The 25,730-nt window shown below is 37.8% G+C and overlaps 3 protein-coding genes across 7 annotated transcripts; 2 read left to right on the top strand and 1 right to left on the bottom strand.

Moving 5' to 3' along the window:
• Positions 1-713: 713 nt before the first annotated feature.
• On the top strand, positions 714-5,898 carry MYB3R-5 (myb domain protein 3r-5). 2 transcript variants are annotated; one of them, XM_021969504.2, is made up of 9 exons: positions 714-880; positions 1,305-1,456; positions 1,747-1,798; positions 2,128-2,185; positions 2,619-2,713; positions 2,798-2,901; positions 3,210-3,338; positions 3,495-4,654; positions 5,507-5,898. In XM_021969504.2, exons 1-8 carry the CDS (start codon positions 839-841, stop codon positions 4,642-4,644), a joined length of 1,782 nt encoding a protein of 593 aa, XP_021825196.1. In that variant the 5' UTR covers positions 714-838; the 3' UTR covers positions 4,645-4,654; positions 5,507-5,898. The 2 variants fall into 2 exon arrangements, with proteins under 2 accessions (XP_021825196.1, XP_021825197.1); XM_021969505.2 differs by having other exon boundaries at positions 718-880; positions 1,294-1,456.
• A 1,057-nt stretch (positions 5,899-6,955) lies between these two features.
• Positions 6,956-17,678, bottom strand: PRT6 (proteolysis 6). 2 transcript variants are annotated; one of them, XR_015836406.1, is made up of 15 exons: positions 17,181-17,678; positions 15,699-16,811; positions 14,125-15,344; positions 12,007-13,980; positions 11,396-11,447; positions 10,667-11,297; positions 9,870-10,078; positions 9,234-9,775; positions 9,020-9,124; positions 8,826-8,892; positions 8,622-8,699; positions 8,127-8,195; positions 7,631-7,718; positions 7,430-7,535; positions 6,956-7,266 (listed from the first exon to the last, which is right to left on the bottom strand). XR_015836406.1 is itself a non-coding variant. In XM_021969500.2 (14 exons), exons 1-13 carry the CDS (start codon positions 17,238-17,240, stop codon positions 7,644-7,646), a joined length of 6,195 nt encoding a protein of 2,064 aa, XP_021825192.1. In that variant the 5' UTR covers positions 17,241-17,678; the 3' UTR covers positions 7,430-7,554; positions 7,631-7,643. The 2 variants fall into 2 exon arrangements, 1 of the variants encoding a protein (XP_021825192.1); XM_021969500.2 differs by lacking the exon at positions 6,956-7,266 and having other exon boundaries at positions 7,430-7,554.
• Positions 17,679-21,192: 3,514 nt separating this feature from the next.
• On the top strand, positions 21,193-25,409 carry LOC148293559 (uncharacterized). 3 transcript variants are annotated; one of them, XM_088255580.1, is made up of 10 exons: positions 21,193-21,630; positions 21,735-21,815; positions 21,918-22,031; positions 22,122-22,238; positions 22,355-22,474; positions 22,574-22,805; positions 22,901-23,157; positions 23,663-23,992; positions 24,729-24,855; positions 25,101-25,409. In XM_088255580.1, the coding sequence occupies exons 1-9, from the start codon at positions 21,268-21,270 to the stop codon at positions 24,852-24,854; spliced, it is 1,740 nt and encodes a 579-aa protein (XP_088111706.1). In that variant the 5' UTR covers positions 21,193-21,267; the 3' UTR covers position 24,855; positions 25,101-25,409. The 3 variants fall into 3 exon arrangements, with proteins under 3 accessions (XP_088111706.1, XP_088111705.1, XP_088111707.1); XM_088255579.1 differs by having other exon boundaries at positions 25,092-25,409; XM_088255581.1 differs by lacking the exons at positions 24,729-24,855; positions 25,101-25,409 and adding an exon at positions 24,465-24,557 and having other exon boundaries at positions 23,663-23,983.
• The last annotated feature ends 321 nt before the right edge of the window (positions 25,410-25,730 follow it).

The raw sequence follows: 25,730 nt of genomic DNA, 5'->3' as shown, positions 1-25,730 counted from the left end.
ACTACTACCATCACTTGAAGCAACACTACCATCAAAGATGGTCTCAAGCAGGTTGCAGCAAACTCTGTCAAATGTAGTATATAACTAGACTAAATGTTTGAATTAGAGCATTTTGATATGGTTAGGAAATTAAAATGCAGGTCTGGTAGTATTATATTATGGGAATCAAACTACAATTTAGACAAAAAATACTATACAGTTCGGATTTGATTGTCGATGAAGTATGAAAAAGAAGAAAAAACAAGGTCAAGTTGAGGGTTTTCCCGCCAACCAACGGTCCAGATCAATGAGAATAGATACATTCACAGCACAGAAAGACCAAGACCATCAGACACCGTACACTCAGCCATGATCTGACGTTCCAGCGAACTTTAATACCCTAAACCGCGATTCATTATAGTTAAACGTTTCTTTCCAAACAAAACCCACTTAAACCACGAGCTAGTTATGTCCAATCCAAAGGTCCGAAAATGCCCGCGAAGCAAGCCGCCCATCTAACGGCTCCAAACACGTTCGATATTTAACAAAGAGCCTAGAGTGCCGTTTGAGGTTCAAACTTTTGGTTTTGGTCCCCTAACGTTCTGGATGAACCGTCAATCGCCGTTTAGGGTTTTCTAAAGCTCATAAAAACTCAAAGCCCTTTCGATAACGGTAATTAACGGAGACGTCGGTGCATATATATTCGTTATAAATTTATAATAGTTTTTTTATTATTTCCTTTTAACCTCTGTTTCTTTCTTTCTCTCTCTTCGTTTCAACGGGCGAGGATTTTTCGAAACCAAAAAAGCTCCCTTTCATGTTTCAGAGAAGAGGCTTCTGAAATCTGTCCGCCCAATCGATGAGCTCGAATTCGATTCCCGCCACTTCTTCACAAGCAGAGGTACTCTTACTTTCAGAAAATGGTTTTTGTTTCTTGAAAGAAAAAACTTTTCTTCTTCCTATTTTGTTGATTTGCTTTCATGTTTTTTCACTAGTCTCGATCAAGTTTCCACGTTTTCTTGGACTTCAAGTTGCTCCGATTTGTGCTGGATTTATTGGGTTTTGGATATAAGTCTTGTAATTCTCTTTAATTTGCGTTTTGGTAACAGTTTTTGATCTGGAAACTCTTTTTAAGATCTGGGTCTTGCTTGTCTGGGTTATGGCGGTGAGGTTTTGAAGATTTTGGAGTAAATTTAGGGTCTGTTTTAGGGTTTTTAGTGTTTATGATTCGTTTGAGGGGTTATTTTTGAAGGGTTTTGTTTTATATTTGTGTGTTATGTATCTATTTATTGATTAGGATTTTGAATTTTGGAGATTATTTATAGGAGGAGATGGAGGAGGTAAAATTAGAAGAGTGTTGCCTTGAGAATAAGCAATCAACGGCTGCTTCCAGCTCGTCTGTGTCCGAAGGCAGTGGCAGTGCTATTCTCAAGTCCCCAGGGGTTTGCAGCCCAGCATCAACTTCTCCGACTCACCGGTACTCTCCCTTACTTCCTAACAGCTTTAATTTAGTTACAACTATAGTGATGTTCTCTGTTTAAAAATCATTCTCTTCATAACCGGGATTAAATTATGAATGTGATGTTTATTTTAGGTTTCAGGCATTTGCTTTTAGACCTTTTATGATTCTCAATGAGTGTTTGGATCCTCACCTACTGGAAAATGGATATGCTGATCGATTTTTGTTGTGATCATTTTCCATTGTTTATAATTATCATCAACAGTGTTGTGGTTAGTGAACTGAAATATGTGAATTTGATCTTTCAGGAGAACTAGTGGTCCTATTAGGCGAGCCAAAGGCGGTTGGACTCCACAGGAGGTCAGCATTTCATTCTGTACTTGTGTTCACGTCTTTGTAATATCAGCTAGAAGCATGAACATTTTTGTGTTTGTTACTAGCATATTGAAGGGAGAGGTTCATCATTGTCAATCATCAAATCATCTAATTTGGAAGGGCTTGAAACTGTCATTTCTTTTAGACTTTCTGGTTTTATTACTTCTGTTTTCAATAATGTACACCGTCTCTATCTCACCCATTTTCACCCATTTTCACATGATGTTGCTCAGATACATGCTCGTATGTTTTCTTAGCCATAACTCTTTTTGGTGCATGATTTTAATTTGCAATAACATGTTGATTGGTCACAGGATGAGACATTAAGGAACGCGGTTGCAGCTTTTAAGGGGAAGAGTTGGAAGAAAATAGGTTTGTCTCTGTCCTGATTTATGTTTTGTAGTTGCAAAATTTCAGTTGTTATGGTGCTTTTAGGTAGCAGTGAGTCTGCTCAAGCAATGTGCTCCCATAACTTAATGAGTTCTTTTAAATGGTAGAGATTTTGATAAACTAAAAGAAATCTTATTTTGGCTGAACAATAAGAATATATTCAGAGCTCTAAAAATTCAAAGCAAACCAATCATATGACATAGATGTCCCAGTAGACTGGGTGTGTTACTGTTCGTTCAATCCACTAATTCTGTTCTACCTATGTTGTAAATTACCAAAAGGGGGTAGAACAGTATATAAATTACACACACGACTAGAAACCTAGTCTTGGCTGTATTACCGAGTATTTTATTTGTTGTCATATTATGCTTAAATTCAGGCAACTAATCTAATATTTGGAACAATGTGTATGCAGCTGAATTTTTTCCTGATAGATCGGAAGTGCAATGTCTGCATCGGTGGCAGAAGGTTCTTAATCCAGATCTTGTTAAAGGACCGTGGACTCAAGAGGTTGGAACCTGATACCATCCTTACTTTTTGTGATCCTTTCTTGTAGCTTTACATTGAACTTTCTTTAACTTGTTTGTTTTGTAGGAGGATGATAAAATCATTGAACTGGTAGCAAAGTATGGACCTACAAAATGGTCATTAATAGCGAAGTCTTTGCCTGGCCGTATAGGGAAACAATGCCGGGAGAGGTAACCTTCATAAGTTTAAGTCCTTATGTTGTTGTCATATGTGACCCTGGAACTCTTGAGCACTATAATGCTGACCTGATCTGTTTCATGTTCCTCTTAAAATGATCTTTTTCTTTCTTTCTGGTATTAAGATGTATTCTTTTTATTACCTTTAGTTTTGTATGACTCTGATGCTTTATGCATCAATGTATTCCTTCCATTGGCTTGGATCTTCCAATTGATTTCTTCATGAAAAGCAAATAAATGGTTTGGGCAGTGTATACACGTGTAAAAACAATGGAACAAATTTTTTTATTTTTTTTATACAGGTGGCACAATCATTTGAATCCAGACATAAAGAAGGATGCTTGGACGTTGGAGGAGGAATTAGCACTTATGAAAGCCCATCGGATACATGGGAACAAATGGGCTGAAATAGCTAAGGTTTTACCTGGAAGGTATCTTTCTTGATTGATTTTTTATTTATGAATGGCATTGAGGTGCTAAATTAGGGCAACATTGGGGTACATGTATTTTGAAAATCAAGTTCTTTGGTATTATTGTGCGTATGTACTGTTTACTAAGTCAAATTTTGTATAACTTTGTGTTTGTAGGACTGATAATGCAATAAAGAATCATTGGAATAGTTCCTTGAAGAAAAAATTAGATTTCTATTTGGCTACTGGGAAACTTCCACCAGCTGCAAAGAATAGTTCCCAGAATGGTGCCAAAGAGACAAGTAAATCCACTGCAACTAAAAGATTACTTGTTTGTTCAACTAAAGGATCAGATTCAACTGCTCAGACATCATCTGGAAATGCAGATGTATGTAAGCTAGATGAAGATGGCAAGGATCAGCTTGAGTCCTCCGCCCCACATCAGGATTTGGGTGCTTCATCAAGTGTTCTTCCAAATGAGCCTGCTGATTCTGAAGGTGTAGAATGTCAGCTGAGATCATCCTTTAGAGATCTTAGTTGCTGCAACTCAGAGTCAGGGTCAAAGTTTGAGAATTTTGCAGTAAACAGCGAGCCCCAGATTGAGAGTATCATTAACAGCCAGGCAGAGTCTGAGAATTGTGGATTTAACAACCTAATAGATGAAGACAGAGTTAAGAGAACACCTGTGCCAGTTGAAACTCCAGGCTACGGCCCTTTGTACTACGAACCACCGTTAGAAAGTTGTGGTCGATTTGATTCAGGTTTTTCAAGCATGCGTTGCTTTCAACATGATTATGCTTCTAGTCCAAATGTATCACCTGTAAGTTTCTACACTCCGCCTTGTGTGAAGGGCAGTGGTTTATGCAATCGAAGTCCTGAATCAATTTTGAAAATGGCTGCCAAGACCTTCCCCAATACTCCTTCCATCTTGCGAAAGAGAAAGAATACTTCCCAAGGACATTTGCCTCCTAATAAAATTGGGTTGGTGGATTGTGAATCAGTCAGGGAAGTGCTTAATGTTTCTGATGAACAGGAAAGACACAAAAACAGTGCGGAAATGTCTGGGTCTCAAGAAGAAAGTTTGAGTGAGAGTCCAACCAGTCAAGGTATCAACACTATTGGGCCTAATGGTAAGGCTTTTAATGCATCTCCTCCATACCGGTTAAGAGCCAGGAGGAATGCCGTTTTCAAGTCTGTGGAGAAACAACTTGAGTTTACATGTGACAAAGAGTATGATGGTAATTCTAAATCTGTGGAGTTGTCTGCAAATGGAGGCTCTGGTGTTATCAAAGATTGTTCACATGCAACAAAGATGGAAGTGACCTAGGGCATGCACTGTAAGTTACAGTTTTGCTTATCATTGTTCTTGAAATCTTTTTCTAGAACTGATATAGGTTCATGCTTGGTAAAGCTGTCTTTTATATTTTACTTGAGGATGGAAACTGGATCTGATCATGTTTCTGCATGGATGATCTATGTATGACATATAATTGTTTGGTCAAGTGGTGAATTAGTTATGATTATAGCTTATCCAGTTGTTGAATTTTGTCCTACCATTAGATTTTTAATAACACACCTGACATGATACTTAAGTAGGTGCATGCACAGATGACAAGCTTGCTGAGGATAGTGCATAGATGTTTAAGTTTTCTGATAAAGGAATCAAAGTTGTCATTCTTTGCATCATGGATATTAAGAGTTGGATCTATTTCCTTCCTCATTCTTTTCATTTTGTAGCCTTTGTTGCCAAAGTTAGAAAAGAGCCAAACAATCTTGCCGCCTTTGTTAGAGTAAATTTACCATTAGAAAAGATTTGTGAAGATCCTAAGTCTCTTCAATATTGGTGGTACAGAATCCGAAGTGATAGAGAAGTCAATTACAACTGCCTTTTAGGAAAGATATGTGGAAATGTGAAACTTTCTTTTGTTTATATGAACTGATGAAGTAAACTGTCTCCTAGAGTCCTAGTGGTGAAGGAATTTGTGTACTTGAATTCGTTTTTATTTTCCTGGTTAGTGATGAAAGAAATAGTGTTTGCATATTTTCTCACTGTATCTGCTCGAAATATTCACTTTCTTTAAGCCTTTTTATTTCGGCATGCTATTGGGTCATCATTGAAATAGCGATGGAATGAAGCAAGAGGCAATGTTAAATAAGTTTCTGATTTGGTTTCCTCTGTTATTATTCAGGTACAAAGGAGGGTGATTCTATTGAAGTTGGCTGACACTTTTGAATTGGTGATATTTCCAAGTCTACAGAGCTCTTTTGAAAAGCGATTTATCGATTTATCAGACCACTCTCTGGTCTTACATCTTGGATGCCTTACAATTCATTAACTTGCAAATACACCACCTGTTCGTTACATTGGACGGTTTTTCAACACAGCAACTTGACAAAATACAGTGGCAGTGGGCTTCTGTTTTGTGTAGAATAAAAATGATAGGCCCCATTACTTGTGAAAATATATTGATTGTACAGAAAACCCATCAGCAAAGGAGCAATGATGCTTTATGCTTGAAAATTCCCTTAATGAAAGCGTAGCTCCAGTCATCTATTCGGTTCTTTACCCATTTTAACTTTACTACCTGACCTTCACACACACATGTACTCTTTTAGAAATCTAGGTATTGTTCTTTATGGCGCCAACTCTTCTTGTCTCCCATTTTCCTTGGGCAGTGGATGCGAGAATTTTCATTCATCTGATAAGTGTGTTTTGTGCATAGAAGGAAAGCCAAATTGTTAATGTCCAATTTTTATTTTTTTATACAAGCAATATTTTACTTAATCTAATCTAAATTATGGGAAAGGGAATTCGAACTCAGTTGCAGTGTGGGGAGCACATTCGTTCTAACCAACTTGACTTAGTCCATGTCTGCTGTCAATGAACATTTAATCCAATGGCACTGAGTCCCCCCTCTATTGAAGGACAGCATTTAATCCAATGGCACTGAGTCTCCCCTCTATTGAAGGATCTCTCATGCACAATTATGTTAGATTTTTTATATATAAAAAAGCCCTGAAAAAGAAGGAAATTGGGTTGTGAAATTAGCTTAATAGGATGTACAAAATATTTCAAAAGAAGCGACTTTCTGCGTCCGATGAAAAGCCCAAAATCGAAGCTGAATCGCGCAACAGTTCTCAGGCTAGAAGACGCACAGGACATGATTGTGCCAAAGAAAGTATGCAATTAAAGGTGCAAAGTTTTCTTTTTAGTCTTTATTTATTTATTTATTTTTGTAATATTTATATTACCAGATAGGTGTCAGATGCTTATATTATTGGTAGACTGAATTTGTCTATCATCAGAACGACAATATTTGTCCATCAGACTGAAAAGTCACTAGTTACTGATTATGTTGTATAAGCACTCAAAAAAATATAAAAATGAAAATAAACTTTGAACATGAACATTGAAGAAAAGTTGACTACCAGTTTTTAGGCCTTTTTAAGGGACATTTGTAATGCAATTACTAGCCTAAACTTGAAGGCAATTCTTTTTCTTTTCAAACTATTAGCTTTGGCAACTTCAAGGGACATCAAAGGATTTATCACCAAGCCCAGCCAAAACAGTATGAAATCTCTCGTAACAGCTCCAGAAGTCACACCCCCTCTTTCCCCTCCCCCCCTCAGCTCACTGATAATTAAAAAGAATGTAATAACAAAACAATAAATAACTCCACAAAGTGAAGGAGAGAGCAAGAGGGATAGACTGAGTTCCTCTCCATGCAAGTGCCACTCTAACCTTAACCAGTGGCTCGTGACTGATGTTATAAAATATCTATGTACAACTGTTTCGCAATGACTCCACAACCCTGTATGCTGCCAGGCTTCAGCCTGAGGCATCATATTGAACTGTACAACCATAAAAAAAACAAACGGAACAACCTGCCGACAGATGGTCTTCCCTTGGAACCAAATTTTCAACATGCGGAGAGGAAAATCCAACCATCTGCCATTGTAGGTGACAAGATATTTAGAAACAGTAGGAAAATAATCTATAACAAGCAAACCAAAAAAGTAAGGTCACAGGCAAAGAGGAAAAAAGTTGTCGGAAATTTTATGGCGTTCCATATTGTTCAGAACTTACGTTAGTTTAAAACATAGCCACTAACCTCAATGTGCGGTAAACTGAACCATTAATGCAAGGTGCAGATTTATTGTCAGAACTGGATATTCTCTGTTACTATCAAGAATCCTTTGTCATCCCCCGGCATAAATCTGTCACGAAATATACCGCCTGAGATGCCAAACTAGAATATTCAGCAACTTGAATAAAATGAACTAACACTCATGACTTTCATGATTGCCTTTACCTTCAAATCCAAACTAAACAATGAACAAAGAACCAATAGTAGTTTGCCCAAGAACCTTGGAACTTCGATCAAGACCATGAGAAGCAACCTGCCACGCAAAACAACATAAACTATTTACCATAAAACTAAACACTACAAGAATATTTTTCAATTGGAACGTATAAATTAGGTATGCTTCTTTATGAAAACACAGAACAGAACTGCTCAACACGTCGCCTTCACTCAAAAAGTTTCAACATAACACCATTGTCAGGTTTGGCCACGACAATGTCATGGATGGTGGGGGTGGGCAAAGGGCTGCAGGTGGAAGGGAGTGGGCGTGAGAGGGAGGGCCAAAGTTTTTATTCAACTTTTAAATGAGTGATAAGTAAGTTGTTTGGAAGAAAGAATTTACCTATAAATTACCATAAGCAACTGTTAAGTGGCAACGAATTTCAACATTTATTGCATTAGGTAAAATATGATGCAGACTTAAAATGTAGCAAAAGATTCTCACCAAATAAGTTAAAGCTGCATAGCGTTCGTCGTTCAAGTACAGCGGCTTTCCTCTTTGCATTTCAACATCCTGCAATCATTTTTTTTACAATAATACAGAAACATAAAGACCCCTATAAATCAATTAATGCAAATAGGAACAAAAACAAGAACAGGAGCATCCACAGTTACTTCTTCCAACTTCTTCATTTTTTCGTAGGCCTTTTTGCATTTTATTCAGAGAAAGAAAAACATAATAACCGTATGCAATAAAGAAAGGGGGAAATGTCTAAACATCCAGAAAGGAGCTCAATTAACAAAGGAATTATGTCCTCTTAAATGCGTAATCAATTTAACCTTCTTTTGCTTCTTTCTATCCATGCGAAACTCTAAAGTTCTGACCATAAATTACACCATCCATATTATTTTGTCATTGCAAATCGTTTACGAGGGAAGATGATGAAAGAAACAGAGGAACAGAATTTCTGTGTGATTTACTGTAGTATGAACTAGTTACCTCTTCCCCAAAAGCATCCAAGTACGGTGATGGCCAGGGAGCTTGCCGCGCACATCTTTGCAGCAGAATTGTTGTCCTCTAATAGAAAAGAAAATTAACCATCTCCATAAACAAGAAAAGAGGTAAAAAACTTACAAGATTTAAGAGACAGCTGTGAAACATAACTTTAAAAAATAAAAATAAAAAACGAACTGCAATGCATACCCTGATCAACAGAAATACCCCAGTACCAGAACCACAGGCCAATGCATGAGTTTGGCATCCACTTTCCCTAAAGATACAATGTCAAATTTAGCAATAATGGGCAGAGCAATGGCCCAACAGGGCATAAACATGTATGCACCTAGAGGGACACTTTTCTTAAAAATAATGACAAACATTGGTGAAAATATATATACCGGCAGCACGACTTCCAGCTTGGAGAGCATAATCTCCCACAAAGCAGGCACAATGCGGGATCCTCAAGGATGGATTTGCAATCAGGACAACGCTGTTTAATATACCTGAAAAAACACAATCTTTCTGAATGAGTTTAAATTCTCGAACGATTTTTTTAAATTTTTTTCAAAGAACAAGTACTCCAGCAACAAAATGAGAAGCAATTTAACCAACCTCTGCAATAGGTCCTGGTAAACTCGGGGCAGACGCATCAACTGGAAGGGAACTGCAGGATTACAGTGTATGCTTCCTCTAAATCTTTGGACTTCAAACTCCTTGTAAAAATGACGGAACCATTTCTGAACCATTGAACGCACGACTTTATCCTTAAGAATAACATCAAGTGTAGGAATCTTGAACATTCTTTCTATCTCCTGAACTTCATTGAGCTCTACCAGCGCCACATAAGTGGTATCCATCATGTCACCAATGGCATGAGATCTATCTAACACATTATACCTTTCAAAGAATGGTGCTTGGGCATTATAGTTTAGTAAATTCAACAACAATGCACACCTCCGCAAATAAGGGAAACTCAAGCTACGAACTATGTTCTTAATATTACTGTTACAAGAAGAGCCAATATAGTTTGAAACAAAATATTGCTGCGGGCATCCAGATTCTCCCATGAGTTTAGAGACATCAGTAACCAGACAATCATCAACACCTAATTTACTCATATCGCATTGATTTTTCCCAAGATAAGCAATTATACCCTGCATTCGCCATAATGGATTAGGCCACTAGATGATTATAATGGAACTCAAGCATCAACCAAATAATAAAAGTAGATAATTACAGATAACGTACCTGAACTACAGACACAACATAGAATAAGTGCACCAGGGATAACAAGGAATCTTCACATGATAAAAACCGGTATGGAAGACAAAAAAGAACCCACATCAATGATGAAAAAGGATCATGAGCAAGGACAGGATCAGATGCTCTATTCCAGAACTGAATATCAGGATATGATACAGCCATATCAACATGTTCCAAGATACGCAACATAGCCCCTGTAAAACATAGCATGGATGAGGATTTAATGACTGGTAAGAGTGGAATAAATCAGGAACCAAGATGACTTGTGATATACAAATGCCTGAACTTATATTGTTTTTGGCAAGCATAACACGTAAAATTTTGCACACATGAAACTGTAACAAGTATTAGTCCCTTCGGTAGCTTTGAATATGATCCAAGATATCAATTAGCCACAACATTATAATAAGAAAGGATGGTGCTACTTATCCCAAATTTTCACAACTTCTTTCCAACCTATGTAGCACTTGATATATACATGGCATCAGTGCATTAATAAAACAACAATGTTGTAGAACCCAACGTGAGAATGCCATGTAGGTTGGATAGAAAGAGTTCGGTTCCATAGCATTACCGATCATCTCAAACTATTATGTTTTAAATTCATGTTTTAATAAATAAATAAATAAGGAAGTAGACAATAACTCATTAAATTTAACTCTAACTGCATGCGATTAGTGAATCAGAAAGCAAGAAAGAAAAAAACTCCACAGAAAGCCACAAGCAAATAGCCACAAGAAACACATGAAATAAATGGCACTCACTGGTAGCAATAACATTACCTTGTCCACATGTTTCGCTACCATGGTCTATGGAAACTCCAAAGCAAATAGATTCTGCAAAGCTCTGAATTCCTATAAATCTCTGAAGCATATGAAGAGAATTCTTACTTTTGCTTTGGACTACTTTCAGCAACAAAGACAATACAAATCTACTCGAGGATTCAAGTTCCTTATACAATGCATTAAGGTCATAGCTTGGTGTTGCATATTTCCCGCCAGAACGTGCAGCAATTTCAATTGATAATAGGGAGTACTTAATTGTGTCCCACATGAGCATTGGGTGGCTGACCCTGGCAGATCCTGATAACTTATCCTGTTTAGTCGGAAAATACATCTTACAGAGCAAACGAGAAATTTCAAGGTTTGAGGTCATTCTTCCACATCTCTGCAGGGGAAAACCTTTAAGATTTCCAACCTTCCCAGATGCCTTTGCTGCAGATTGCACAAGAGCCAAGCCTTGCTGAAGCTGAAGAGAATTAATTTCTCCACCTGATTTGACCAATGGACCAGTAGCATGTGATGAACTAACACCTGAATGACGAGACTCCTTCGAGACCTTCTCGAACAACCCTGGCAATGCAGGCAACACAGAATTTGCAAGTCGACGGCATACAGGGCAGAGAAACTCCCCCTAAGGAGAAAAAGAACAAACATGCAAAAGATCAGTAACAGAACCCTCCTCCCTTCACAAGCAAGAATGAAAAATGGAAAAATATGTAGGCCTTGTACCTTATCTGGATCTACAATATGTCCTCCTTCAAAAACAATTCTTCTGAGATACCTGCACGAACAGATACGAAGATGGGGGAAGTTAAGCCCTTTTCACTAGCACGTCAACATTCTTCCAGAGCGACATATATGATATATGTATATCTGACTTTTTTTCTCTTTGGTTGTTGCATCATAAGTACATAACCATTTAAGCATGAAATTCAATTTTACTAGCAACAATTTGATCTGGCAAACTATAACATAGCCCTTTCGCTAGAACTTGTCAAATAAAGAAATTAAAAATAAAAAAAATAAACAGAATCATCAGAAAGGCAAACTTGATAGTTCACAGACTCTTCCCAAAGAACAAGGCAATTGCAAATTGTCAACACTGTTTCCTTGATATTCAATTGCAATGGAAGTCCAACTTAATCAGCCTTTTTTCTCCAATTCGTTTACATCTAAATGTGATTGTCTCTTAACAAAATATCTTAATACAGTTGTTTCATTTTTTAAAATTAAAACTTCTACCTTTCTTGCAAAATAAATCAAAAATTAGATAAAAGAGTGATAAAGAAATCCTAAATTACTAAGTAAGGATTGAAAACTTCTGCTCTTGATAGGCTTACCTTTCCTTCAGTGAAGATAAATAGCGATCAAGGCATCCCTGATGCACAGCATGCCCACAGGAAGAAAGATAAATTCCATCACAATCTATCGGGCCAAATCCATCATATGCTGAAAACCGAGAAGAATCTATTGGCACCTTCTCATTGGGACTTTCAGAGGATGAAGAATTTTCTGTCGTCTCTCTAGAAAGAGCAGCTGTATATTTGCCAAGCAACATAAATTCAGCATGCTCAGTTTTTTCTTGATCCCCTTCAGGAGTTGAAAATCCCTTATCCTCTGTAAGCTTAGAATGCAGCATCTTATCATGCAATTCTTTTTGGATGGAGAGGTACATAGTGTCTTCCATTGTCTCAAATGTACATAAAGTCTTTTCACTTTCATCATTTGATTCACGTGGCACTTGGATATTCTTTAATTCATGGAACCGGCCCTTGAAAAAATCTAGAAGAGCCTCAACATCCCTAGGTTGCCCATGACAGGCAAATTCAGTGACTGCATCCTGAACCAACTGTTTTAAAGGGTAAGATGGTACCACCCCTGAACCACCTGACGAAGAGCTTGTTTCAGATTGATCAGTCACCACACCTTTGATAGTAGAGATGTGCTCCTTGTCTATCCAGCGAGGTTGTTCCCATGAAAGGGGACCTCTGTCCATGAAATTCAAAAGCCTAGATTTCTGAAGAAGAACTAAGTAGGATATGGGATTTCTGGAATTGGGATCATGGCAAAGTGAGCAAACAACTTCTGCAGACTCTTCTGAATCATCTTCAATGTCAGGGTTACAAACCTCTTGCTCAGATTTTGAGCCATCATCCACAGTGGAATTAACGCTTGCCATAAATTTTGATTGCTCGGCTCTCATTTTTTCCAAAATGGCAGCCTGTCTCTCTCTGGCTTTTGCCTTGCGCTTCTCAGAGTCAGAAATTGAACCTGAGGTATATGTGTCACCATTTGGAGAAGATTGTAATACATGACCAATTACTTCAGGTGCAAGTAGTTGCAGTTTGGTCATACATCCTGAATCGATCTCTGCAAACTTCTTCAATAAGCTTCCAATTAAAGAAGAGAGGTCACTCCCAGCTTCCAAACAATTGTCTAAATTCTCTTTCTTATGCATCCTCATCAAGATCACAAGAAGTGACAACAAGCTTTGTTGGCCAGCGCCTAAATGTGGTCCTTCATAAATTTCTTCACCAGCAAAAGCTAGTATGGGAATTGCATCTCCGTCATAACAAGACTGATCACCAGATTCCTTATGTTGAAAACAAATGTCTAATGCTAATGAGAGTAAGTGCAATGCAGTTAAAAGAACACCATCAGGAGCTCGGGAATCAATTGATTTATCAGAAAAAATAGCATAAAACAGCACTGCACGGATAATTTGAAGGACTGCTTTAGAAGTGGCTATTCTAGCAACCCCCTTGAAAGGAGGATAAATCTCAGTCCACCTCGGTAGCTGAGTGGTCAACGCAGAAACGCTACGGAAACGCAAGTATCTTTCTTCTGCAGCTTGCAGATCCCTTGAGTTCCAACGAGGGTAGAACAAATCCATGTCTTTCCAAAATGTCCATCGTAGTGAATATGTCCCCTGATTAAAGCCAGAGGGATTGGAATATGCTGCAACAGTATCCAAAATTTCAGGAAGCTGATCAAACTTAGATAGATCACGAGGAAGAGATTTAACCAGTTGACTATGAGTGGCATCTGCAATGGCTAATTTATGAATCAACTCTCTTTTCAAACTTTCAGCTTTAGTTAGCCCACAAAATCTCCTTTCTTTGACTATTTGTATAATAAGAGTTAGCATTTCCTGCACTAGAACTGCTTCATATTCACTCGAGCGCTCAAGGTTCAAAGAAAGGTAGCTTGACAGACCAAAGCGTTTTACAATTCTATTAACATAAAGATCAGCTGGAGCCAAGGCAGCACAGCACTGAAGCAGAAACAGGTCAAGCTCCAAACCCTGTTCAGACCTGCAAATAAAAAATAAAAAATCATAATAAAGGGCCAAACATGAAGACAAAGAAAAAAAAAATAGAGTGAATAAAAAAACCAATCATTACAAGAGGTACTTTTTCCCCCACAATGCATGTGTCAGATAAGAATAAATCACTTACCAGCGAACTGAACGATACCACTCACATGATAATAGGGCAGCATCCCCATTTTTCCGCCATATTCCAGCATGAACCTCAGCACAAAATACTCTGATCCTAAGGGGATGCTCCATAACAAAGGCAGAAAATCCATATGGGTGGCAGCCCCCTAGAAAATTTCCAAAGAAGTCAGTCAAAATAGCTGAAGATGAATTTGCAGAAGTAGCACTAGCCAAATCTGGCACTTCACCAAAACATCTTCTCAATGCTTTCTGTAAAAGCAAGGAAAGTAACCGATGTAAAGGAATGTGAACAGATATATCCTGCAAACTAATGTCATATGTAATGTCTGGCCAATCCGACGAACTCAGAACACGTAAAGCATCTAAGTCCATGGCACCATCTACTTCCATGGCACTATCATCCAATCCTGCAGGACTACATGCATTAACTGAATCAATTTCGTCGGGAACCATTAATTTAGTTTCCTGGCCTGCAACTTTACCATTCTGGAAGTCAACACTCATATTGCAATCACTATATAAAAGCGATGAACATTGCTTGCCATGATCTTCACTTGAAGTGACAATTCTACCAAATATATTGCCTCTCCTGATCTTGGATAATGTTTTCTTCAGTGCTGAAAAATTGCTACCTGAGAAATTGCTAGTACTTGGAGAAGATGCATCAAGAAGAGCCCTGGAGGTATTATCAACTCCCAACCAATTCTCAATGGCCCTCAAGCACTCATAGGTTAGCCACATTACAGATGGTGGAATCAACAAATCAGAAAGAGCATCTGATTTATCTTCAGAAACCTTCGATGCACATGCAAATGAACTACTCCTCCCCACTGCACTGCATACGGAACTTTCCGGGGACAACCGTCCTACTTTTGCATGTCTTAGGCTATCCCTGTCATCCATATCCTGAAAGTCTTCATCCATCTTGTCGCTAGCCACAAAAAATGCCCCATCCACCAATAGAGAATGAATGTTGGCAATTGAATGGCCTAGAACAAATGGCAGATGCATACTCTCATTTTCTTCTTCAATGCGGATGCCTGTTTCCCTTTTTTGTGGATTCATCCCTTGCACGAAAGTCAACAGTCTCATCCAAGATCTTGAAATATCTTGCTTGTCATGAGTTACATATTTGGGCACTACAGCATGGCTCATAACAAATCGAATATCTTCAATGACACGAATGGTGATGTCATATAAATTTGACCACTTGGTAACCTGTAAGGAGTGCAAAAAAAAAAAAAAAAAAGGAGCCACAACAGAAATTTGAAGAAACAAAATAAAAGTATCAGATTCCCAATCACAATGCACCATAAAAACCAAAATAGGAACAAAAGAACCAGAAAAAAACGAACTGAAATAACTCCAAAAGCAAGGCATAAAAAAAACTCTAGTTAGAATACATAAAAATATACAGCACGCCTTCAAATTGAAGCAAAGTAAGTACACAATCTAAGTGGCAAAGTCATCAGTTTTATCATGAAGTAACGTCAGAAAAAAGGAGGTGAACGTGCAGAGGTATGATCATATTGTACCCTAGCACTTAAGGAAAGACAAAAATAAATGCATTACCTGTAAACGACCGTCATCACCAGCACAGGAAACGAAAATATCTTGCAAGCATCCCATCAGCATAGGCAGTAGGTTCATTTCTTTCACAAGACGAGGTGTTAAAGTTGGCACTGTGAAGATTTGTACTGAGAATACAGAGAGCAGCGGATACTTTTTTACAGAAACGTCACTGAATTCCATTCTGGCTTCACTTACAACAGCTGGGTAATAACACAAAAATGCTTTTGCGAACTCATACTTGAAAATAGGTTCCCCCAGCAATTTCAGGAGCAACTCATGGAGCTTTTTCACAACAGCTTCGGTCAGAAACCTCTCTGCCCTCACAAGAATCCCCAATAAATCCCCTGATGATAAAATCATCTTAGATACAAAACTCAGCAAACTTTCACTGTGTTTGCAGAAGTCTAGAAGCATCTCAACCACAACAAAAGTTAACTCATTTGCAACCTTCTTACACTCTGTAACAATATCGCTTGCTCTAGGGGTTTCCCGGTAGGTAGTTTCAGCAAGAAGTAGCTTATTTTTCCAAGAAACAAAGACGCAATCAAGAACGGGCCCCACAATGTTTGCAAACTCCTCTGGAAGGGGTTGTATCTGTTCTGCACCTTTATGCTTTGAGCAAAAGCCTTCACGCTTCCATGCTGTAACATCACCACAATCACAACAACCACCGCCAGTATAAATAACAGAATAATCATGATCCTTGTGATTCCCATTCTGAAAACACGGAACGCAAATTGCACACGTTGGGTCATGTTCACATGTTCGGCACCTGTATGCTATATCATTCTGCCCCCAAACAGCTCCGCAAACACCACGCTGCCCAACACTCATTTTGGAGAGATTCCTCAGGGCTGAAGAAGGTTCACCCTCAAACATCAACCACTGTAACCACGCCATGCTTTCACGGAATCGATTTTTCATGGTTACTGCTGCTGATTGTCTTTTAGACCCCGGTTTAGCTTCATTTAGAACTTCAGCTACTTCCTCATCAGCAGGTAATATAGCAGAAACTAGCTCTGGTATCCGTTGCTTGTTCTTTTTGACAAAAGCAACTAACCCACGATGGAACTGATCAAGAAACTCCTCAGGCACTCCCAATAGAGCAAGCCTCTGGTATAAATTAAAAAAACAAATGTGAACCCACTTGTAACCCATATATCTTTACACTACAATAGGAATATGAAAGTCAAAAGTATATATGACTATACTTAAAAAGGTAATATTTTCCCAGCAAATGCATTCACTTACCCAAACAAGTAATACAATATAAATCAGCCCAAACAGTTTAAAAGAAAACGAGAGACAAAAGAAAGGGACAAGCTTTCAACTACAAATGACCAATTAATTGTATCGCAAATGCCTCAACGATAGAAAATCAATTAGAGCTCCAGTTGCTCGATAATTCAAGAAATTAACTACTGGAAAATAAAATCAAAATCAAAATTCGGATAATCAAAGAAGAAAAATCACAAGGCCTACCCGTATGATTCGATCACGAGGCCGGAGGGGTGTAATTTCCGGAGGCGAATCGACTTCCATGGTAGCGGAACCGCCAGAACGCCAGTACCGCACCAGCCAATCAACGCAACACAAACACCGCTTAAACCGAGAGCCTTCACTCCCCAGGATTACTTCACAATAAAATAATCTGGTGCATTTAAACCCTAACAACAATTCATCCTAATTCGTCGGTCTCGTCCAATTTTTTGAACCCCTAATTCACCAACTTAGCTTGAATTTAAGTTCCAGTCTCCCTTCCAAATTGTCGTATGAGCGTAGCTGTTTATGAAGGTCTCGAAGAATCTATCTCAAGAGAGAAAGAGAGAGAAGAACTGCGAATATAATATAAGAGTAGGATTGGGATATTTGTCGAAGATTGCGTGTAAAATTATGTTCTTCGCAGTTAATTGTTGTGTGTTGTTGGCTTGAATTAATTAAATTTTTTTTTGTTTTTTGTTTACATTTTTTTTATTATCTGCTGCAGTTGCTCTGATCACAGACTCACAGTTTCATTCCATTTGTGTTTGGATGGTTTCACACTTTTTACTTGTCCACATTGGGTAAGTGGGAAAGGGACTGCTATGTGGGCTATGGAATTGTGTGGACATCGCAACCCGACTTGAGAAAATAAGAGGTCAGCCCAATTTGAGAAAATAATTGCTACATGGGAAGATGCTCAGGTAAATTGAACAAGAGTCTTGATTAGTATTTGGTGAGCGGGAGCTTTTATAACGAGGGGTTATGCTGAGAGGTTACAATAAAGAAGGTTCAATCTAGCACAAGATCGAACGGCTATTAGGACCTCCTTATAACTTCATGTTAGTGAGCCTAAATGCATTTTGTACTAGGACACGAATCTTGGACAAAAGTTTGAAATATGAGGGACTCTGTGACCCAAGCTCAAACATGGGTCACAACTAGAGATGACTTAAAGCCTAATATAATAGTGGTGTTTAGGCTCGTCCACCGAACGAGGCCTATGAACTATAGAATTATGCGGGGAAGGAGAGAAATAGAGAATGAGAAAAGAGTTGACAACGAAGTCGGTGGTGTGATTTAGGGCAGATGGGAGTTGGGTGGAGGTGGAATTTCCATACCCGACCCATGCCCAATTGTTGTTACCCATACTTGATCCTAATTGAGTAGGAGCCAAGGTCTAAAATATCGATGGTTTTGGAAATATTGGTGGTCCAAAAACACAGAAAATTCGATGTAAATTATCGATATAAATAAAAACCACAAAAATTGTAAGAAAAACTTGGAAATTTTTCTTGAAACTTTGAAGGATGTTTATTTAGTCAATTATCTATTACTTTATCACCAAAAAAAGAAAAAGAAAAAAAAAGAAATGCATTGCATGATGGACCTATAAGGTTTAAATTTGAGTTATTTACACCAACACCCCCTTTAGTTTTCGGTTTTTTCACAAAACTCCTTGTGGTTTTAGAAATTACAAAAACACCCCCTGAGGTTTTAAATTGTTTTCACAAAACTCTTCTTCATTGATTTTTCATCCAAAGATTGATGATTTTATAAAAACAAAATTTCTTCAAAGGGTTAATTACAATTTAGTACCCTGTAGTTACACCCTTAAGACATGTTAGTCCCTATCTTTTCAATTTTTACAATCACATACTCAATCTTTTAAATTTGTTACAATGTGGTTCCGCCGTTAAGACTTCCGTCAGATCTCTCCATTAATTGCCTACGTGGCATTTATGGGTCCCATTTTTTTTTTAAAAAAAAATTTAATTGATTAATGTATGAATACAAAAATAAAAATTTTGGAAAAATTGAAGAAAAAGAGAAGAAAAACAAATCTTAGTTTATGCTACTAGGGTTTGTACGAAAGACCAAAAGACGATTTCTTGCAATTTTTTCTCTCCCATCACAAACCAAGACCCATCCCTCTGCCCTCCTCCTCCACCCCCCCAACCTTCAAATTTCTTCTCCGCAAAAATCAATCTCCACCTAGCCCTACGAACCCAACCACCAACTGCATCTCTCTCTCTCTCTCTCTCAATCACCTCCCAGATCTAGGCACCATCTCACTCATCGGATATTGCCGAAGTCGTTTTGAGTTATTGGGTCGGGTATGGGTGCACTAGGGACCATGGGATCTGGAGTTTGAGTTCGCAAGGGAGGATGAAGAGTTTGACCTCTCTCTCTGAAATTTTTTGCATTCAACTTCCAAGTTCTGAAACTTTTCAAGTTTTGATTTTGTGTCACAAATGAAGAGCTTTTCATTAAGTATCTATGTCGCAAGTTTTTGGTTCCCTTTCCCAAATTCTCTGATTTCTGGGTTTAGTTTTTGCTTCTCCATTGCTTGAAAATAGGGGAAATAAAAAAGAGTCTCTGGAAAATTAGGGCTTGATAAAAAGGTTGCAACTGACAAAGAAGAAGAAGAGGGTTCAGATCTGAGGAGAAAATGGGTGGTGTGGTGTTGGCGATGAACCTATTTCTTTCTTTTTCCATTGGACGATGAAGAAAATGGGTGGTGAGGGTTTTTTGCCTTTTTTTAAAATTGATTTTTAAAAATTATATAAATATTTTATTACACTTAAATATAAAAAAATATAAAATATGGGACTCATAAATGCCACGCAGGCAACTAAGGGAGAGATCTTACAGAAACCCTAACGGTGGAACCGCATTATAACAAATTTAAAAGATCGGGGTATGTGATTGTAAAAATTTAAAAGATATGGACTAACATGTCTTAAGGGTGTAACTACAGGGTACTAAACTGTAATTAACCTTTCTTCAAATGACAAAGTTGGCCTTTGAGATTAGATTGCTATACTTCATTGAGGTTAATTTTGTCATTTGCATAAGTATTTTTTTCGATGAAATAATAAATTTTTGGACAAATAATCAATGAAAGGGGTTTTGTGAAAACAAACTGAAACCCCAGGGGGTGTTCATGTAATTTTTTAGACTTGAGGGGGTTTTGTGAAAACACAAGAAATCTCATGGGATGTTAGTGTAAATAACTCTTCAAATTTTTTAATGTCTTCATCATCTTGATATTATCGATATTATAGCGATATTTTGGCCAAATGTTGCTGAAGTATGAGAGAAATTATCTACATCGATATTTTCCGATATTATCGATACTTATACGATATATGTATGAATATGATCCAAAATATCTTAAATCCGAAAGGGTGCAGGTGAGTTCATTGGGGTTGGCATTTAAGCTTCAACCTTTATTTTTAATATTTTTTTACTCTTTCCGTTACATTGGCAAAACTGAAAGTTTAGGACTCATCGTATCAAAAAAAGAAGAAGAAAGTTTATGACTAAAATAAAATAAAAAATAAAAACAAAGAGGTCCACGTATCATGCATGCACAATATACATGTCTGAAACAAGTCAACAAAAAAAGCAACTAGACGTTGGACCTGTGGCGTGGGCCAATGGCAGGGAGAAAAAACTCAGATGTAAAGCTAGCAAGAGCAAGTAGGGTGTAGGCAAGTGTTTCTCCAATGGCATGACCTGTAACTTCAATTGCAAATTCAGGAGACTCTGAGTGGTTTTAATTACACAATCTGATGAGGATTTTAATTGCCTAAGGTTTAAAACTATGGAAGAAGGTGTGGCAAAACTTGGCCATAAGAAAAACCATCGCAGGATACCACTAGAAAGTTGTAATCTACAATATGAGTGGGGGGGTTTTGAATTTCAAATGACACATAGCCTGTGAAGACAAGGCCATGCACTAACTCTTCATACGTGTCAATTTTGATAATCCCGATGTGGTTTTGTAGGTTTGGTGCCATCTAGGTTATTGGTAGAGGCAGTGTTCAGATGATGAATGGTTTAGATTATTTCTGGGTTGTTGGTTGACGTCATTAGGAAAGTTTCAGTGATGGTAATACAGTAAATATGGTAAGCTTATCATATTTGGGTTTGGGACAATGAATTTAAATGTCTAGTGTGAGAATCTGGCCTAGATATTGTCAAGCAATTTCCCTGGATTTTTGTCAATACCACCACCTTTCACAATTGGTAACAAAATGAAAGCTGTATCATTTCACGTTTTTTTGCAGACACTGCTTGGTGAATGTACATGACCTTCTCTGATCCCTATAAACCTAGAGCACTTTCCCTTCACCATCTCATTCCTTGCTTTGCTGCTCCGAACTCTCTCGCTCTCTCTCTCACTTTCTCTTTCACTCTCTCTCTCTCGTTGATCAAGATGTCTGATTCATCAACACCCTCCTCCCTGGATGTATTGGTGTCAGCTGCTTGTGCCTCGGAGGAAAATGACTTCTCTAACTTCCCTCAGGCAGTTCTCGTGGATCCCCATGAGATACAGTCCAATGTGAATCAAAAAAGTACTAGGCAAATGGAGGGATCTAGCACTACCCCTAACAAAGAGTTGGAGAAATCGCAACTCTTCAAAACACTTAAAAAAGTGGTCGCCGTAAGTCACTGCCTCTCAATTCCTCCTGTCCTCGGTCTTTAATTAAAACTGCTAGGGTTTAATTACAGGTTAAATTTGCTCTGAACATTTTCATTTTTACACAGAAACAAATAGCAGAGTTGAAAGGCATGTCTACATCGAAGACAGATGAAACCACCACAAACCTGCAGATCGTAACCAGTACTGTATGTGGTTTCACCATTTGCTCAATTAATCTGTAATTTGCTTTGGGGTTGGGGTTTCTAGATATGATTGTTATTCTCACATAATTTGCTTTGCATTTTCAGTCACAGGAAACACCCCAAGCAAAGCAGACAAGATCGAGGACCACGCTGACCGGAGAATTCTCAGTCTCATTTGAACTGCCTGATGATTTTCCTGAGGATGCAAATGTTGATACGGTATATATAATTGAAGTAATATATATCATGTTGAAATCATATGAGGGCCTCATATTAATATAATTAGATTTTTTTTGTGGATGGCTACAGTTAGTGCCTGAGGGGAGTGAAACTGATCCTCCCACTTCGCGTCAGTTGTCTTTCTCTGAAAGACTAGATGGCTGGAGGATTACCCAAAGAAAACGGGTTAAGGGAATATGTGACATGGTAATTTGATTAATTAATTGGTTATGTGATTTTGTAACCCTAATTCTTTATCTTTTTTCCCTAAAAATAATTTCATATAATTATGTATAATATCGAGAGATGAATGTTTGATGCAGTACTACCGACACGAAAGGTCGAACGCCAGTTTGAGATCTGTTGTCGAGGTGGTGAGATTTATTCTGTATGAAGAATTACCAAAACAGCAATCGGCGAATAAAGGAAAGTTGAAAGGATCGGTGAGTTGGACTGATCAATTTATGGCATGTAAAATTTTGAAATATCATGAACATAGTTATAGTTTGATCAATATATTAAATTTTGGTTTGTATGCTTAGGGTGAGAAGATGACAAGATCGGCATCGGTGAAGAGAAAGTCTTCAGATGCTGGCTGTGGCAAAAACCCTCCAAAGGAGAACAGGGAGGGCCTTGATGGTCCACCAAAGGAGAAGTTGGTAAAATTGTCACCAGAAGCCATGGAAGCAAGGGTAAAAGCATTTCTAAAGGCAGCCTATGAGAACTTGAAGAACTTCAAATATTTTGTTAGCAAAGAGGAAAAGGTGTCAGATGGTAAACATTCATTCTTTCTCTGCTCAATCCACTTAGAAGTTTATCTCTTGTTCCCTTTAGTTTAACTACTGTTTTAATCCTTTGATTTTTCTCAGGGGCTAAAACAGAAGAAGTAAAGGTCTCAAAGGAAGAGGGGGAAAGCATTGTAGCCCCATCTTCTCCAAAGGTTGCTTCACCTAATGTTCCTTGCAAAGAAGAAGAAGCTCCCATTAATCCTCCTACGGAATTGGACCAACCAAATCCTCCTATGGAAATGGATCAACCCAATCCTGCGGTGAACCATGAGGAAGTTGGCCATGGAAACGCTTCCCAAAATGATGGCAATGGAGGTGACCTAATTTATGGCCTTCCGGTGAGCCCCTACCTTGATGACCATATGGCCATGTTGAAGCATGATGGCGGTTCACCTAAATGAACTGTCAATATATGAGATGGAAATTTTGGTGCATGTCTTCTTTAATGATTTATGCATGAATTATGGACTCTCTCATTTTATCCCATTTTTAATTGTTCAAATTTATATGGATGGAAGTGTTTGAACATGAGTCTTAAAGGTGATTTAAAAGGTTGATATCCCATCAAATCATGTCCATCTATCAGTTTACTTGCTCAATTGTACTTCAAATTTAAATGAGTTTTGTCTAGAAATTCATTTTAACTTGGTTCAATAACTAAAACTTAAGTAGTTACATTTTCTATACTTCTCAGAAGTGACTTCTGTGTCACTTACACCTGAACTGCATGCAAATTTATATATGACAACTGAAAAGACTACCAATCTCTGCTAGTTCTCACAGAGATATCCAGCTCAGTTTTTTCAGTACTGACTCTTAATTCTGTGTGTGCGGGGGTAGTAGGTGCAAGCAAACACACCAAAGCTAGCAATGGAGGATGAGGGCAATTTCTCACTACTGCCACCAAGTGACATTGAGATTAAGAAAGAACAGTTGGAAATGTTAGGTGAATTTGATCACAGAGTTGTACAGCCCCAAGAGGCTAAGGGGGAGTTTGAAGATGAAATGTGGAGCGGAGATTCTAGAGCAATAAGGGCCGTCCCTATTCAAGCTATACCAGCTCAAGCGGCGAAGGTGACTATTGTGGATGGAAGAGATTATGAACTGCCCATGGGATGGTTGGTGGAACAAAGGCCACGGACCTCTCTCAAATACTTGGGCAAAGTAGACCTGGTTAGTTCTTCTCTTTTTTTCTTTTTTTGGATTGATTACAACTATTTTTCAAATCTGAATAATTCATCAAATCAATCGAAATTGTTGTTGTCAAATTTTTAGCTAATTATAAAAGTTCGTAAATTTTTAGCTATTATAAAAGTTCATACACGACCTATATATGTGTGTGTGCATTTATCTCAAGTACTGAAGTTGGTGTATACTATTTAATACTTACATTTAAAGCATAACATATATATATTTCAAGCATTTGCATGTATCGCGTGCATTTCACGCGTGCACACACATGCACGGTATATATAATTACCAAATTATACATGATTCAAATTACCAAAATATATACATACGTGGTGAATCCACACGAGAATACACCAATTACGCTAGCACATTGTAACAATGCTATAGTACCATACCAGTTGAGGTTTCAATGGATCTTTCATTGAGGTTTATCACCTTATGCCTTCATTTTAAGTTAGTGTTCCTTATTGATCTCTGTTAAGCTTCTGTGCTTTAATCAGCAGTGTAATTCATATTGAAGTTGCATATATATATCTCTTGAATTTGGTGCCTGTGGTATTAAGCTATCTCCATTTTTATTTTGTCAACATGCCTACTTTGCCTAGTAAAATTACACTTGAGCTATATAGACACTACGGGATCAATTCGTATCCAACTTTATGAATATCTACTCATGCGTACATTTCTTTTTCTTTTTTATGGACTGTCGAAAGCGCAGTATTTTCATGAAATTAAAACCAGAAAGCGATTCCGATCACTGAAAGCTGCTAAAAATTGGATTATGGAAGCAAATCAAGGAGAGCAAGCACATGAGCCACTCGAAGCTGGTGATGGTTCTAATTAAGGTGAGCTCAAGAATTTTTGTATTGGAAGAAGTAAGAGGATACACAAACTATTGTATGGTAAATTAATTTTAAAAAAAGGTTTGCTTTATGTGATCGTTATGTTTGCAAAGGAGGTTTTCAACTATTGATGTAAAATTTATATTAAATCTATATACATAAATACATGGGTGACAGTTCTTAGCATTAAGCACCAGGTGATCAACATGGTTGATGTTATTGTATATTTGCTTATGTAGGCTTCACAGAATTAGCACTTCGACGTTGCAAACCCACCTGAAAACATAACATGGGTCCTCACTGATGCTGAGATGGAGCCTGTACGTATGTCGAAGATAATTAACATGGTTCCGGATCAGGCGAAGAATTCAATCCGTCTACGTGTGGAAATGTGTGAAAGGAAATCAACGAAATAAACATGTTTATTTGGTTTTTGAGGGAGAAGATGAGGGGACTCAAGTTGCTTCCAAACTTTGGTTTTTCTTTTCTTATTGAACAAATTCCCTTTCCTTATGTTCCGGTTGAAGTGCTTTCTGTCACCTTTGGAAATTAATGTATGGTGCATCTGGCTATTATTGGGCTGGTGAATGAGAAACATTAACCTAACTTATATACAAACTCTTGCATTAACAATTGACCCGTGGAAGCACTGGTGGACCCAGAATTTTTTTTAGCGAAGGTGCAATATTGACTAAGTATGAAAAATGATTTTTCGGAATAATCATTTTCTCAAGATAATTTTTGGCGGCTTTTATTTCTTACACATCAAATAAGAAAACTTGATTTTATGGGATTTTAGTATGAAGTATATATTGACTTAATGAGCCATCATTTTTAACCTAAATCGTATTTTGCACTAAAACCGATTTTTCATATTT

Source organism: Prunus avium, chromosome 6 (genome assembly GCF_965620075.1).
Source record: "Prunus avium chromosome 6, drPruAviu1.hap1.1, whole genome shotgun sequence".
Taxonomy (NCBI): Eukaryota; Viridiplantae; Streptophyta; class Magnoliopsida; order Rosales; family Rosaceae; genus Prunus; species Prunus avium.
The sequence above is the reverse complement of the archived record's forward strand: the minus strand, read 5'-3'. Positions and strand labels throughout refer to the sequence as shown.

What these genes read in the sequence shown, in the direction of transcription:
- MYB3R-5 (XM_021969504.2), top strand. Translation starts at nt 839, where the DNA reads ATGAGCTCGAATTCGATTCCCGCCACTTCTTCACAAGCAGAG. An exon ending in GCGGTTGGACTCCACAGGAG is followed by an intron (nt 1,799 to 2,127) that starts GTCAGCATTTCA and finishes GATTGGTCACAG; the next exon opens with GATGAGACATTAAGGAACGC. An exon ending in GGGAAACAATGCCGGGAGAG is followed by an intron (nt 2,902 to 3,209) that starts GTAACCTTCATA and finishes TTTTTTATACAG; the next exon opens with GTGGCACAATCATTTGAATC.
- PRT6 (XM_021969500.2), bottom strand. Translation starts at nt 17,240, where the DNA reads ATGGAAGTCGATTCGCCTCCGGAAATTACACCCCTCCGGCCTCGTGAT. An exon ending in GTGATGACGGTCGTTTACAG is followed by an intron (nt 15,345 to 15,698) that starts GTAATGCATTTA and finishes CACTCCTTACAG; the next exon opens with GTTACCAAGTGGTCAAATTT. An exon ending in TGGTATCGTTCAGTTCGCTG is followed by an intron (nt 13,981 to 14,124) that starts GTAAGTGATTTA and finishes TTTTATTTGCAG; the next exon opens with GTCTGAACAGGGTTTGGAGC.
- LOC148293559 (XM_088255580.1), top strand. Translation starts at nt 21,268, where the DNA reads ATGTACATGACCTTCTCTGATCCCTATAAACCTAGAGCACTTTCCCTT. An exon ending in TTAAGGGAATATGTGACATG is followed by an intron (nt 22,239 to 22,354) that starts GTAATTTGATTA and finishes TGTTTGATGCAG; the next exon opens with TACTACCGACACGAAAGGTC. An exon ending in ACCTAATTTATGGCCTTCCG is followed by an intron (nt 23,158 to 23,662) that starts GTGAGCCCCTAC and finishes CGGGGGTAGTAG; the next exon opens with GTGCAAGCAAACACACCAAA.